The sequence below is a fragment of the Cherax quadricarinatus genome, chromosome 31, assembly GCF_038502225.1.
Source record: "Cherax quadricarinatus isolate ZL_2023a chromosome 31, ASM3850222v1, whole genome shotgun sequence".
NCBI lineage: Eukaryota > Metazoa > Arthropoda > Malacostraca > Decapoda > Parastacidae > Cherax > Cherax quadricarinatus.
In genome coordinates, this window is record NC_091322.1 from 29100933 (window position 1) to 29115552 (window position 14620).

General features: G+C 38.4%; 1 protein-coding gene across 10 annotated transcripts in view; it reads right to left on the reverse strand.

The window, feature by feature from the left end:
* Nucleotides 1–14620, reverse strand: part of LOC128698933 (uncharacterized) — a 122885-nt gene that overhangs the window by 31895 nt on the left and 76370 nt on the right. For all 10 annotated transcript variants that reach the window (XM_070090306.1, XM_070090307.1, XM_070090305.1 and 7 more), the window contains 2 exons: nt 8578–8745; nt 4123–4302 (listed from right to left, as the gene is read on the reverse strand). In XM_070090306.1, the coding sequence (XP_069946407.1) occupies nt 4123–4302; nt 8578–8745 (348 nt within the window). The remainder of the gene's footprint in view (nt 1–4122; nt 4303–8577; nt 8746–14620) is intronic.

Sequence of the window (14620 nt, forward strand, 5' to 3'; positions counted from 1 at the left end):
TCCAGTAACCCCCCCCCCCATCCCCAAGAAAAAAAAAGTAAAAAAATTATAACCTGATTTTGAGGAATCCTCTTTAAAAATCAATATGAAAAAGTTTATCTACATATCAGTTATTTCAAATGGCAAATTATTATTCTGAAGGCTAGTATAGCAATATAGTGAGGTGATAGTTCAAATATACCTCTCTGGAAATGCAACCATATATGGAATGAAAAATTTAAGTAGCCTACATGTCAAAAGCAGCACTGTACCATAAGTGTCACTGTTAGACTGTTAGACTACTTGCTCATTATTTCCCATAAAAATTCCTGGCCATCAGTCTTTTCCTTCCACTCTCGATATAGTTTTATTTTCAACACTTACGAGCAACAACCAAATGTTTTTAACCTTAAACTGGCAAAAATAAAAATTCCTCTGTGGAGCAAAATTCTGGATATAAAAAATTCATACATTTTAAAAAGGAGCATTTTTCCGAGAGAATAAAACAAAAAGTAACAACTGGTTGAAACTTTCAATTTTAACCCTTAAACTGTCCAAACAGATCTATGTTCACATGCATAGTGCTCCAAAAGTAGATCTACGTTTTTTACACATTTTCAAATACAAAAAAAAAAAAAAAACGTAGAACAAAGTTTCTTTTTACACGTTTTCAAATGTAAAAAAACAAAACGAAGATCTACGTTTTTTACATACTTTCAAATGTTGAAAAAACGTAGATCTACGTTTGGACAGTTTAAGGGTTAAGGTGCACTGAAGTTGGCAAAAGATGATCATATATTAGCAACAGCAGTATATATGCACCAGCAATTTTTACATTGTATAATTTAATGCCAAATTATGGCTTTTTTTTTTTAACTGTTTATTGCTGTTTATGTCTAACATGATGTACACTAATTTTTTAATATATTAGATGTGTTTTCAAGGTGTTTCAGTACTTCAAACATAGGAAAATGCATATCCAACATTGCTCCTTATATCTCTAACTCTCTCAGATATCCATGACCCAATAAGATTAACTTCTCCCCACAAACTTTCCTACCACCTTCAGCTTTGTTTCACTTTGAGCCAAGATATCCAGCTTTTTTCATACAAAACATTCACAATCATCTCCTTATCTACACTACATCCATGCACATTTAAATGTCCCAATTTATTTTTAGTAATTTGTATAGAAGAGTATCAAGAGCCCCTTTATCTAGGCATCTAAGTCAGCTTTTACAATACACATTGCTTATGGAGGAAGGGTTCTTATTTCACTTCCCCATAGAGATTTTTTTTTTTCAACAAGTCGGCTGTCTCCCACTGAGGCGGGGTGGCCCAAAAACAAAGAAAATCCCCAAAAAGATAATACTTTGATCATCATTCACTATCACCTCACTCACACATAATCACCGTCTTTGCAGAGGCACCCAGATACAACAGTTTAGAAGCATATATAAAGATATATAACATACCCCTCCAAACTTCCAATATCCAAAACCCCTCCTTTAAAGTGCAGGCATTATACTTCCCATTTCCAGTACTCAAGTCCGGCTATATAAAAATAACCAGTTTCCCTGAATCCCTTCACTAAATATTACCCTGCTCACACTCCAACAGCTTGTCAGGTCCCAAAAACCATTCGTCTCTATTCACTCCTATCTAATATGCTCACACATGCTTGCTTAAAGTCCAAGCCCCTTGCCCACAAAACATCCTTTATCCCCTCCTTTCAACCTTTCTGAGGACAACCCCTACCCAGCCTTCCTTCCCCTACTGATTTATACGCTCTCCAAGTCATTTTACTTTGATCCATTCTCTCTAAATGACTAAACCACCTCAACAACCCCCTCTTCAGCCCTCTGACTAATACTTTTATTAACTCTACACCTCCTCCTAATTTTCACACTGAATTCTCTTCATAATATTTACACCACACATTGCCCTTAGACAGGACATCTCCACTGCCTCCAGCTGCCTCCTCGCTGCAGGATTTGCAACCCAAGCTTCACACCCATGTAAGTGTTGGTACCACTATACTTTCGTACATTCCCTTCTTTGCCTCCATGGATAACATTTTTTGTCTCTACGCACCACTCACCTTTTTCTTTTTTTTAACAAGTCGGCCGTCTCCCACCGACGCAGGGTGACCCAAAAAGAAAGAAAATCCCCAAAAAGAAAATACTTTCATCATCATTCAACACTTTCACCTCATTCACACATAATCACTGTTTTTGCAGAGGTGCTCAGAATACAACGGTTTAGAAGTATATACATATAAGATACACAACATATCCCTCCAAACTGCCAATATCCCAAACCCCTCCTTTAAAGTGCAGGCATTGTACTTCCCATTTCCAGGACTCAAGTCTGGCTATATAAAATAACCGGTTTCCCTGAATCCCTTCACTAAATATTACCCTGCTCACACTCCAACAACTCGTCAGGTCCCAAATACCATTCGTCTCCATTCACTCCTATCTAACACACTCACGTACGCTTGATGGAAGTCCAAGCCCCTTGCCCATACAACCTCCTTTACCCCCTCCCTCCAACCTTTTCGAGGACGACCCCTACCCTGCCTTTCTTCCCCTACAGATTTATACGCTCTCCATGTCATTCTACTTTGATTGATTCTCTCTAAATGACCAAACCACCTCAACTACCCCTCTTCAGCCCTCTGACTAATAATTTTATTAACTCCACATCTTCTCCTAATTTCTACACTCCAAATTTTCTGCATAATATGTACCTCATCCTTCATAAACCCCTCGGCTGACAAGTTAACTCCCAAATATCTGAAAATATTCACTTCTTCCATATTCCCTCTCTCCCTCTAAAATAGAATAAAACTCAGATGGGTGTGTACACATACATGTATACATGCATGTGTAAATGTAAGTAGAAGTAGCAAGATGTACCTGTTATCTTGCATGTTTATGAGACAAAGAAAAAGGCACCTAAAATCCTTTCCATTCTGTAAAACATTTATGGACTGTGTGTTTAATTGAAATATTCAATATAACAGAATTTTCAGCAAATGAGACACTACCCCCCCACCATTAGTCCATTTTATCGGAATTTTACTGTATTACATTAGTATATTTAAGTTCAAGGTAATTTCTGTATTCGTAACACTTGTGTGCCTTCAAGATCACCGTAAAACATATATGACATGACATTACAATTGTTTCAAAGTGTAACACTAATCAAAACTTTAAAGCAAGTCATACTGTTTGACTATATTGGGTTATCCCAATATGTGCTTTTTGGACGAATTCCACTGTTAGTATCATGAAATTATAAAAAAAAACTGGAATGACTAAGGCATCTTCGTGTCAGTTCCACATTCTCTTTACTGGTTGGGAAGCTGGTGGTGGAACAACAGACAATTGTTCGTTTACTTGTACTTTTTAGGCAGTGTTACCAATGATGCACTGCCTGGTCTAAGATTTCTTTCAAAGGTATGAAGAGTTTGTAGAAGACCCAAACAGTTGTGCTGAGGACAAAAATATTGGAAGGTGGAATACTTGTAGGCATAAAAAATTGTGTGTATTAGTACACTGGACACCTGCATATCAGTACAATGAAAACAGTTTAAAGAGTTAACTTGAGAATACAATGTCACACACAGTACAGAAAAAGCCCCATGAAATTAGGTGGGTGATAGTTTCAGTCTTAAGGGTGTACATCTGTAAGGATACAATTATAAAATAATATTAAGTTTGTTCCAGGGTTTGAATCTATTATAAATCATACACAAAAAAAATTCTAAACTTTTATGTCATTCAGTTCTGATGGACTTTAAGCTAAAAATTCTTACCAAAAGGCAAATTATTAATATCCAGTAATCCCTTAATATCCACAGCTACTATTTTCATCGACTTTAGACAATCGTGAAAGGTTTCCTCAGAAAATAGCAAATGTAGAAGTCAACTCTGACAGATTTTTTTTGTTTTCTTATAATGGACAAATATTACAAATAATAGAGGTATTACACTAAATTTTTTTAAAAGATGGAGCTTAGGAAAGCCAGGAACATAGTTATAATTTCTCTTAATTTACTGTAAGGAGTAACCCTAGTTACTATGTTGTAAATAATGAGGGATTACTTTCAATGTATTGTGTCATTAAAAATCTTACCATTACTACATGGGTCAAAATAGTATCCACTCTTATCCATCATCTTCAGTAATCTTCTTACACTAGCAGCTGTTGAAGGCTTAATATAAATAAAGAAAACAGGCAATGACCTCCCCAAATGTACAAGAATCTTCACAACACTTTTGATAGGAATGTCAAATGTTACTGAATCACCAGAATCTGAAAAAAGAATACATGAAATAAATATGCAAGTTTGAATTTCCTTTAATGCATAATTATGCCAAAATTATTATTCATGTGGAAGTACTCAGCTTTATTATAAGTGACTGAGGAATGGAGGTAATCAAGTCTAACCAAACATAGGGTAGCTTGTGCTCCTTGGATCAGAAGCCTTTCACCAGCAATGTATTTACTAATCTTAAGATGTCCAAGTTTGTCTCATTGTTTCTTTCTTTCTTTCAACACACCGGCCGTATCCCACCATGGCAGGGTAGCCCAAAAGGAAAAAGGAAAGTTTCTCCTTTAATATTTAGTAATATATACAGGAGAAGGGGTTACTAGCCCCTTGCTCCTGGCATTTTAGTCTCCTCTTACAACACGCATGGCTTACGGAGGAAGAATTCTGATCCAATTCCCCATGGAGATAAGAGGAAATAGACAAGAACTAGAAAGAAAATAAAAGAAAACCCAGAGGGGTATGTATATATATGCTTGTACATGTATGTGCAGTGTGACCTAAGTGTAAGTAGAAGCAGCAAGACGTACCTGAAATCTTGCATGTTTATGAAACAGAAAAAAGGACACCAGCAATCCTACCATCATGTAAAACAATTACAGGCTTTCGTTTTACACTCGCTTGGCAGGACGGTAGTACCTCCCTGGGCGGTTGCTGTCAACCAACCTACTACCTAGGTGTCTCACTGTTATATTACATTAATGTAGTGTGTATGTACTCTACCTGTGGATTAGCCAGGCTACTGGTTTATGTGACCTATGCGTTCAAATAATGATCATAACCTTATAGAATCACACACACACATAGGAACCTGAAGTTTCTTTTTCAACACCCTTCCCTTAATTTTTTATTTTTTTAAAACATCAGCCATTTCCCACCAAGGCAGGGTGATCTAAAAAGAAAGAAAAACCCAAGAAAGAAAAATGCTTTCATCATCATTCAACACTTTCACCAAGGACGGCTCGTCCACAGGAGCTGCAGTCCCCCCAGATGCTCACTGCCAGACATATGACTTCATCAACCTTATGCTAAAATAATTTGCAACTGACAAATATATAACAGGAAAAAATCTGTTGTATGTTGCTTTCAATGTATTAATAAGTGAATTTTAATTTTTTTTTTTTTGTTGAAATGAGATAAAATATTATTAAAAATGGAAGTTTGATGCGGTACGTTAGTATAGGTATTACTGGCGCTATGAGCTACCACTGTCTTTCACCAACACTCGCACATAATCACAATCTTTGTAGAGGCGCCCAGATATGACAGTTTAGACGCCACTCCTAACAGCCAATATCCCAAACCCCACCTCCCTTTAACCCTTTGAGGGTCGACAGGCCCTCTCCAAGACTCGTTCTCAGGGTCAGCCAAATTTAAAAAAAAAAAAAATTCTTATGAAAAGATAGAGAATCTTTTGACACCAAAAGTATGAAATTTGATGGTAAACTTACGGAATCATGCTCTCGCGAAGTTAGCGGTCTCGACGATGTTTACGCATCGGCGATTTTGCCCAATTTGAGCCCTATTTTTGGCCAATTCCAGTGTACTAGTCAACAGAAATCATAACTATTTCTCTAGAACTCTATTTTTTCTATTGAATGAGTAAAAGAAACCACCCATTCACTGATTTCAACTATCCAATACAGTGGTCAGAATTTTGCAATTTTGCCAATTTCACACAAATTTCAAAAGATGCCAATTTCCAAGAATAAACAAGAAAGACATTCCTGGCACTAAAATAACATTTCCTCTGTTTGTTAGTCACATCCCCAGGCCCCTCTTATATTTCTTTGGCTTTCCACTTTCAATTTTTATTCTTACAAAAAATAGAAGATTTACTGTTATGCAGACTGCTGCATTAGTGTAGAAATGGTATAAATAATATCAGCGCACTTGTGAAAGAATATTAGACTCATCAGTTGACGTGTATTGGACGCTTGGCATGATTTGTTTACTTTTGAACTTTGGTAAAAATCGAACATTTCTGCTACTTTGAGCTCAATTTCAAGGTACTTTTCATTGTAAAACCAGTCAAAATCATCTCAATTTCTGTAATATGTCTTCCATTCTATAAAATGAGACCAAGAAAACTAGAATACAACAATAAATACCATACGAAAATACAGTGCAAATTCGCTGTTTTATTCCAAAAACACGGTCAAAGTTTTTTTTCTCATTATGCACTGTGTGCTGCAGGATTTTTTTTATACTGTGCACACTGACCACATAGACCCATTCTTTCATATGTAGGCCTACCAGCTTTCTCCCACTAGATTTGAGGGCGCTAGAATTTAGGCATACTAGTACGTCAAAAACCCTGGGTCGTAAGCCATACTAGTACGGCCGAAACCCTCAAGGGTTAAAGTGCAGGCATTGTCCTTCCCACCTCCAGGGCTCAAGTCTGGCTTACCAGTTTCTCTGAATCCCTTCACAAAATATTACCCCGCTTGCACTACAACAGCTCGTCAGGTCCCAAAAACCATTTGTTTCCATTCACTTAACATATTCACACATGCCTGCCGCAGGTCCAAGCCCCTTGCACACAAAACCTTTTACCCCCCTCCTGCCATCCTTTCCTAGGATGACCCCTACCCCTCCTCCCATCCACTACAGATTTATACACCTTCCAAGTCATCGTATTTTGCTCCATCCTCTCTAAATGACCAAACCACCTCAACAACAACTCTTCAGCCCTCTGAATAATACCTTTAGTAACTCCACACCTCCTCCTAGTTTCCACATCACAAATTCTCTGCATAATATTTACACCAGACATTACTGGCCTTAGTTGCCAGCTGCCTCCTTGCTGCAGCATTTACAACCCATGCTTCACACCCACATAAGAGTGTTGGTACCACTAGACTCTCGTACATTCCCTTCTTTTCCTCCATAAAAAATGTTTTTTTTTGTCTCCACAGATACCTCAATGCCCCACTCACTTTTTTTGCTTCGTCAATTCTATGGTTAACCTCATCCTTCATAAGCCAATCTGCTGACAAGTCTACTCCCAAATATCTGAACACATTCACTTCTTTCATACTCCTTCCCTCCAATGTGACATCAAACTTTTCTTTACGTAACTCATTTGATACCCTCAAGTGCAATAATAACAAGGTCTCTGCACTAGCAGACAAAACTTCACATGCATTAAACCAAAATTGGAATATGCAGTAGTAGTTTTGCATCCACATCTAAACAAATATATAGGTTAAAAATAATAAAAATCCCAAGACCTGCTACATAATGACTCCATGAGCTAAGAAATAAAGACAAAAAGAATAAAGGACGTGTCCTACCAACATACATCATAAGATCATAGGATATGAGAAAGCTAGAAGCCACAACTGTAAACTGTTAATTCTTTACAGTGTGACAAGACTTCTGGAAAGGGATTCAAGAGTTGTTACCTAACTACTGGAAACTTAAGAAATTGTAACATATTAAGTATTACAAAGCCATACAGAAATTAAAACTGGAAAGTGAAAGCTGCAGGAAGCCCTGAGTAGGCTTCAGGAATTTAACTTTAGAAAAAAAGCAGAGCTATTTTTTTTTTATTATCACACTGGCCTATTCCCACCAAGGCAGGGTGGCCCGAAAAAGAAAAACTTTCACCATCATTCACTCCATCACTGTCTTGCCAGAAGGGTGCTTTACACTACAGTTTTTAAACTGCAACATTAACACCCCTCCTTCAGAGTGCAGGCACTGTACTTCCCATCTCCAGGACTCAAGTCCGGTCTGCCGGTTTCCCTGTGAAGTTCAAAGACAGAAGAAAGGAAAATGAAGACAAAGGCAAGGAGAACAGTAGTTGGAAAGCACTCATAGTATATATTCTTCTATGATATTGTACTCATTTTCTTTTTTACAACAGTAGCTTTTAAAATAAAATTCAAAGTCTGTCCAAGTCATTTTGGAAAGTTGGACTTCACTACATCATAGTACAGTACAGCTAGGTCTTGTCGATTAGTGCAAGTCTGAATAGTTTGAATTTTTATTTAGTTTAAAATAATTAATTCTAGCCCCCCCCCCCTCAATTCTACGAACTGTGCACAAAAATTACATAAACGTAATTCAAAAAGTGCAAATATGAATACTAAAAACTTCACGAGATTCATTAGTTGCACTAACTGATACCTGGCTGTATATCATTCTTCAAAACAAAACATGTTGACATTCACATATTCTAAAAAACAATAATAATAAATATTTCGCTACATTTTAGAAAATTAAACAAAATGACAATTCAAGATGAAATTTACCATCTGTAATGGGAGGAATCTTTATCCTGAAACCTTCAGGGACAATAAGAACTCTCTCTTTGGGCATAACTTTATAGGATCCTACTCTGATGCTCCTGCACTGTACCGATGTGTAAGGTCTTTTCAAGGTTCCATCTAACAAACTTTGGAGGTCAGGTAAACCCCCACCTGTAAATCAAAAAGAAGGCTATGTAGTCAAGATATATAGACATGAAGGGGTTCCATATAATCATTAAGAATACTTTTATATACACTTATCATTTTATTTCAAACAACTTTAACAGGATAGTAACAATACTTATACAGTACATTACAGAACTAAAGTGACCGATGTTAATGTTAACAGGGAACTCTTTTGTAGAACTCAAAAAATAATTTAGCTTACTTTGAACTGTGAAAACTATTAGCACTAATGAAGCTGATAACCACCATTCTAAATTTTCAGAGCCAATTGCTTCCCTTATAGGTGTATAATGGCAGTCAACACCATTGTAAATTTCATCTTACATTATCTACTACAATTAGTCAGATATGACTAATTGTCGATGGGGAGATGGAGGTTTTGGGTAGATGGCGAGAATATTTTGAAGAACTTTTAAATGTCGACGAAGAAAGGGAGGCGGTAATTTCATGCACTGGCCAGGGAGGTATACGATCTTTTAGGAGTGAAGTAGAGCAGGATATGAGTGTGGGGGGAGGTGTGCGAGGCATTATGTATAATGAAAGGGGGTAAAGCAGCTGGAACTGATGGGATCATGACAGAAATGTTAAAAGCAGGGGGGGATATAGTGTTGGAGTGGTTGGTATTTTTGTTTAATAAATATATGAAAGAGGGGAAGGTACCTAGGGATTGGCAGAAAGCATGTATAGTCCCTTTATATAAAGGGAAGGGGGACAAAAGAAATTGTAAAAATTATAGAGGAATAAGTTTACGGAGTATACCAGGAAAAGTGCACGGTAGGGTTATAATTGAAAGAATTAGATGTAAGACAGAATGTAGGATTGCGGATGAGCAAGGGGGTTTCAGAGTGGGTAGGGGATGTGTAGATCAAGTGTTTACATTGAAGCATATATTATTTTATTTTTTTTATTATCACACCGGCCGATTCCCACCAAGGCAGGGTGGCCCGAAAAAGAAAAACTTTCACCATCATTCACTCCATCACTGTCTTGCCAGAAGGGTGCTTTACACTACAGTTTTTAAACTGCAACATTAACACCCCTCCTTCAGAGTGCAGGCACTGTACTTCCCATCTCCAGGACTCAAGTCCGGCCTGCCGGTTTCCCTGAATCCCTTCATAAATGTTACTTTGCTCACACTCCAACAGCACGTCAAGTATTAAAAACCATTTGTCTCCATTCACTCCTATCAAACACGCTCACGCATGCCTGCTGGAAGTCCAAGCCCATCGCACACAAAACCTCCTTTACCCCCTCCCTCCAACCCTTCCTAGGCCGACCCCTACCCCGCCTTCCTTCCACTCCAGACTGATACACTCTTGAAGTCATTCTGTTTCGCTCCATTCTCTCTACATGTCCGAACCACCTCAACAACCCTTCCTCAGCCCTCTGGACAACAGTTTTGGTAATCCCGCACCTCCTCCTAACTTCCAAACTACGAATTCTCTGCATTATATTCACACCACACATTGCCCTCAGACATGACATCTCCACTGCCTCCAGCCTTCTCCTCGCTGCAACATTCATCACCCACGCTTCACACCCATATAAGAGCGTTGGTAAAACTATACTCTCATACATTCCCCTCTTTGCCTCCAAGGACAAAGTTCTTTGTCTCCACAGACTCCTAAGTGCACCACTCACTCTTTTTCCCTCATCAATTCTATGATTCACCTCATCTTTCATAGACCCATCTGCTGACACGTCCACTCCCAAATATCTGAATACGTTCACCTCCTCCATACTCTCTCCCTCCAATCTGATATTCAATCTTTCATCACCTAATCTTTTTGTTATCCTCATAACCTTACTCTTTCCTGTATTCACCTTTAATTTTCTTCTTTTGCACACCCTACCAAATTCATCCACCAATCTCTGCAACTTCTCTTCAGAATCTCCCAAGAGCACAGTGTCATCAGCAAAGAGCAGCTGTGACAACTCCCACTTTGTGTGTGATTCTTTATCTTTTAACTCCACGCCTCTTGCCAAGACCCTCGCATTTACTTCTCTTACAACCCCATCTATAAATATATTAAACAACCACGGTGACATCACACATCCTTGTCTAAGGCCTACTTTTACTGGGAAAAAATTTCCCTCTTTCCTACATACTCTAACTTGAGCCTCACTATCCTCGTAAAAACTCTTCACTGCTTTCAGTAACCTACCTCCTACACCATACACTTGCAACATCTGCCACATTGCCCCCCTATCCACCCTGTCATACGCCTTTTCCAAATCCATAAATGCCACAAAGACCTCTTTAGCCTTATCTAAATACTGTTCACTTATATGTTTCACTGTAAACACCTGGTCCACACACCCCCTACCTTTCCTAAAGCCTCCTTGTTCATCTGCTATCCTATTCTCCGTCTTACTCTTAATTCTTTCAATTATAACTCTACCATACACTTTACCAGGTACACTCAACAGACTTATCCCCCTATAATTTTTGCACTCTCTTTTATCCCCTTTGCCTTTATACAAAGGAACTATGCATGCTCTCTGCCAATCCCTAGGTACCTTACCTTCTTCCATACATTTATTAAATAATTGCACCAACCACTCCAAAACTATATCCCCACCTGCTTTTAACATTTCTATCTTTATCCCATCAATCCCGGCTGCCTTACCCCCTTTCATTTTACCTACTGCCTCACGAACTTCCCCCACACTCACAGTATTTAGATAAAGGTAGGGAAGTTTTTATTGCATTTATGGATTTAGAAAAGGCATATCATAGAGTGGATAGGGGAGCAATGTGCCAGATGTTGCTAGTATATGGAATAGGTGGTAAGTTACTAAATGCTGTAGAGTTTTTATGAGGATAGTGAGGCTCAGGTTAGGGTGTGTAGAAGAGCGGAAGACTACTTCCTGGTAAAAGTAGGTCTTAAACAGGGATGTGTAATGTCACCATGGTTGTTTAATATATTTATAGATAGGGTTGTAAAAGAAGTAAATGCTAGGGTGTTCGGGAGAGGGGTGGGATTAAATTATGGGGAATCAAATACAAAATGGGAATTGACACAGTTGCTTTTTGCTGATGATACTGTACTTATGGGAGATTCTAAAGAAAAATTGCAAAGGTTAGTTGACAAGTTTGGGAGTGTGTGTAAAGGTAGAAAGTTGAAAGTGAACATAGAAAAGAGTAAGGTGATGAGGGTATCAAATGATTTAGATAAAGAAAAATTGGATATCAAATTGGGGAGGAGGAGTATGGAAGAAGTGAATGTTTTCAGATACGTACTTGGGAGTTGACGTGTCGGCGGATGGATTTATGAAGGATGAGGTTAATCATAGAAAGAGGTTAAGCATAGAATTGATGAGGGAAAAAAGATGAGTGGTGCGTTGAGGTATATGTGGAGACAAAAAAATGTTATCTATGGAGGCAAAGAAGGGAATGTATGAAAGTACAGTAGTACCTACACTCTTATATGGGTGTGAAGCTTGGGTTGTGAAGCATTTATGGATTTAGAAAAGGCATATCATAGAGTGGATAGGGGAGCAATGTGCCAGATGTTGCTAGTATATGGAATAGGTGGTAAGTTACTAAATGCTGTAGAGTTTTTATGAGGATAGTGAGGCTCAGGTTAGGGTGTGTAGAAGAGCGGAAGACTACTTCCTGGTAAAAGTAGGTCTTAAACAGGGATGTGTAATGTCACCATGGTTGTTTAATATATTTATAGATAGGGTTGTAAAAGAAGTAAATGCTAGGGTGTTCGGGAGAGGGGTGGGATTAAATTATGGGGAATCAAATACAAAATGGGAATTGACACAGTTGCTTTTTGCTGATGATACTGTACTTATGGGAGATTCTAAAGAAAAATTGCAAAGGTTAGTTGACAAGTTTGGGAGTGTGTGTAAAGGTAGAAAGTTGAAAGTGAACATAGAAAAGAGTAAGGTGATGAGGGTATCAAATGATTTAGATAAAGAAAAATTGGATATCAAATTGGGGAGGAGGAGTATGGAAGAAGTGAATGTTTTCAGATACGTACTTGGGAGTTGACGTGTCGGCGGATGGATTTATGAAGGATGAGGTTAATCATAGAAAGAGGTTAAGCATAGAATTGATGAGGGAAAAAAGATGAGTGGTGCGTTGAGGTATATGTGGAGACAAAAAAATGTTATCTATGGAGGCAAAGAAGGGAATGTATGAAAGTACAGTAGTACCTACACTCTTATATGGGTGTGAAGCTTGGGTTGTGAATGCAGCAGCGAGGAGGCGGTTGGAGGCAGTGGAGATGTCCTGTCTAAGGGCAATGTGTGGTGTAAATATTATGCAGAAAATTTGGAGTGTGGAAATTAGGAGGTGTGGAGTTAATAAAAGTATTAGTCAGAGGGCTGAAGAGGGGTTGTTGAGGTGGTTTGGTCACTTAGAGAAAATGGATCAAAGTAGAACGACATGGAGAGTATTTAAATATGTAGGGGAAGGTAGGAGGTGTAGGGGTCATCCTCAAAAAGGTTGGAAGGAAGGGGTAAGGGAGGTTTTTGTAGGCAAGGGGCTTGGACTTCCAGCAGGTATGCATGAGCGTGTTCGATAGGAGTGAATGGAGATGAATGGTATTTGGGACCTGACGATCTGTTGGAGTGTGAGCAGGGTAATATTTAGTGAAGGGATTCAGGGAAACCGGTTATTTTTATATAGCTGAACTTGAGTCCTGGAAATGGTAAGTACAATGCCTGCACTCTAAAGGAGGGGTTTCGGGATATTAGCAGTTTGGAGGGATATGTTGTGCATCTTTATACGTATATGGTTCTAAACTGTTGTGTTCTGAGCACCTCTGCAAAAACAGTGATTATGTGTGAGCAAGGTGAAAGTGTTGAACGATGAAAGTATTTTCTTTCTGGGGATTTTTTCTTTATTTTTTGGGTCACCCTGCCTTGGTGGGAGACGGCCGACTTGTAAAAAAAAAAAAAATGACTAATTGTAGTAATAACAGCTACTGAGAACACCAGACAGCAAAAAATATGAGTGAAATTCAGGAAGAAAATGGTTTGTTAGTGTCACAGCAAATAAACTACAGTACATTATTGCCCCCTTATGCATAGATCCAAAAGTTGCAGACAAGTCAGATGTAGAATGAAGATGTGTTGAGTGAAATCCACTAGATCCTGTATTTTTGCTGAAGCCAAACAAAGCCAGATCAAGTGCATCTGAACCATAATTAAACCACTGTTTTCATACACTGCAGTAATTTACAAATGTTAATGCACACCATGCACATGTAATTCAGGGGCTCTGGTGGCCTGGTGGTTAAAGCTCTTGCTTCACACGGTAAGGGCCTGGGTTCGATTCCCAGCCAGAGTAGAAACATTGGGCATGTTTCTTTTCACCTGCTGTCTATGTTCCCCATCAGTAAAATGGGTACCTGGGTGTTAGTCGACTGATGTGGGTTGCATCCTGGGACACTGACCCAATTTGCCCGAAATGTTCAGCATAACAAGGGGCTTTCTATATAGTAGTATGTTATTCATGTCAGCTAGGCCTGTATGCCATGTACATGTACTTGTAGTAAAATAAAGATATTATTATTATAAGATATTACTTACTGCCACATGTAATACACATACATGCTGTACATAAAACATGATGAAAAATCACAGATTATATTCCAATTAGTCGAAAAATGGACAGCAAAAGCTCTGCAGAGTAGTTAGGCATTCATCATCAGTGCCTGATAGGATGTTAACAGGTAAAATGGCACCTTTACTAGCAGTGAAAATGCTGTAGGAAGGAAAATGGCAGTTGTGGTGGCACTAGCATCTACGAAAAAAAAAGCTCATCCTTAAGGATGAGAATGTATTACCTAGCAATTACATGCTAGCACAAAATATCATTATAACATTTATATTAATGTGAGAA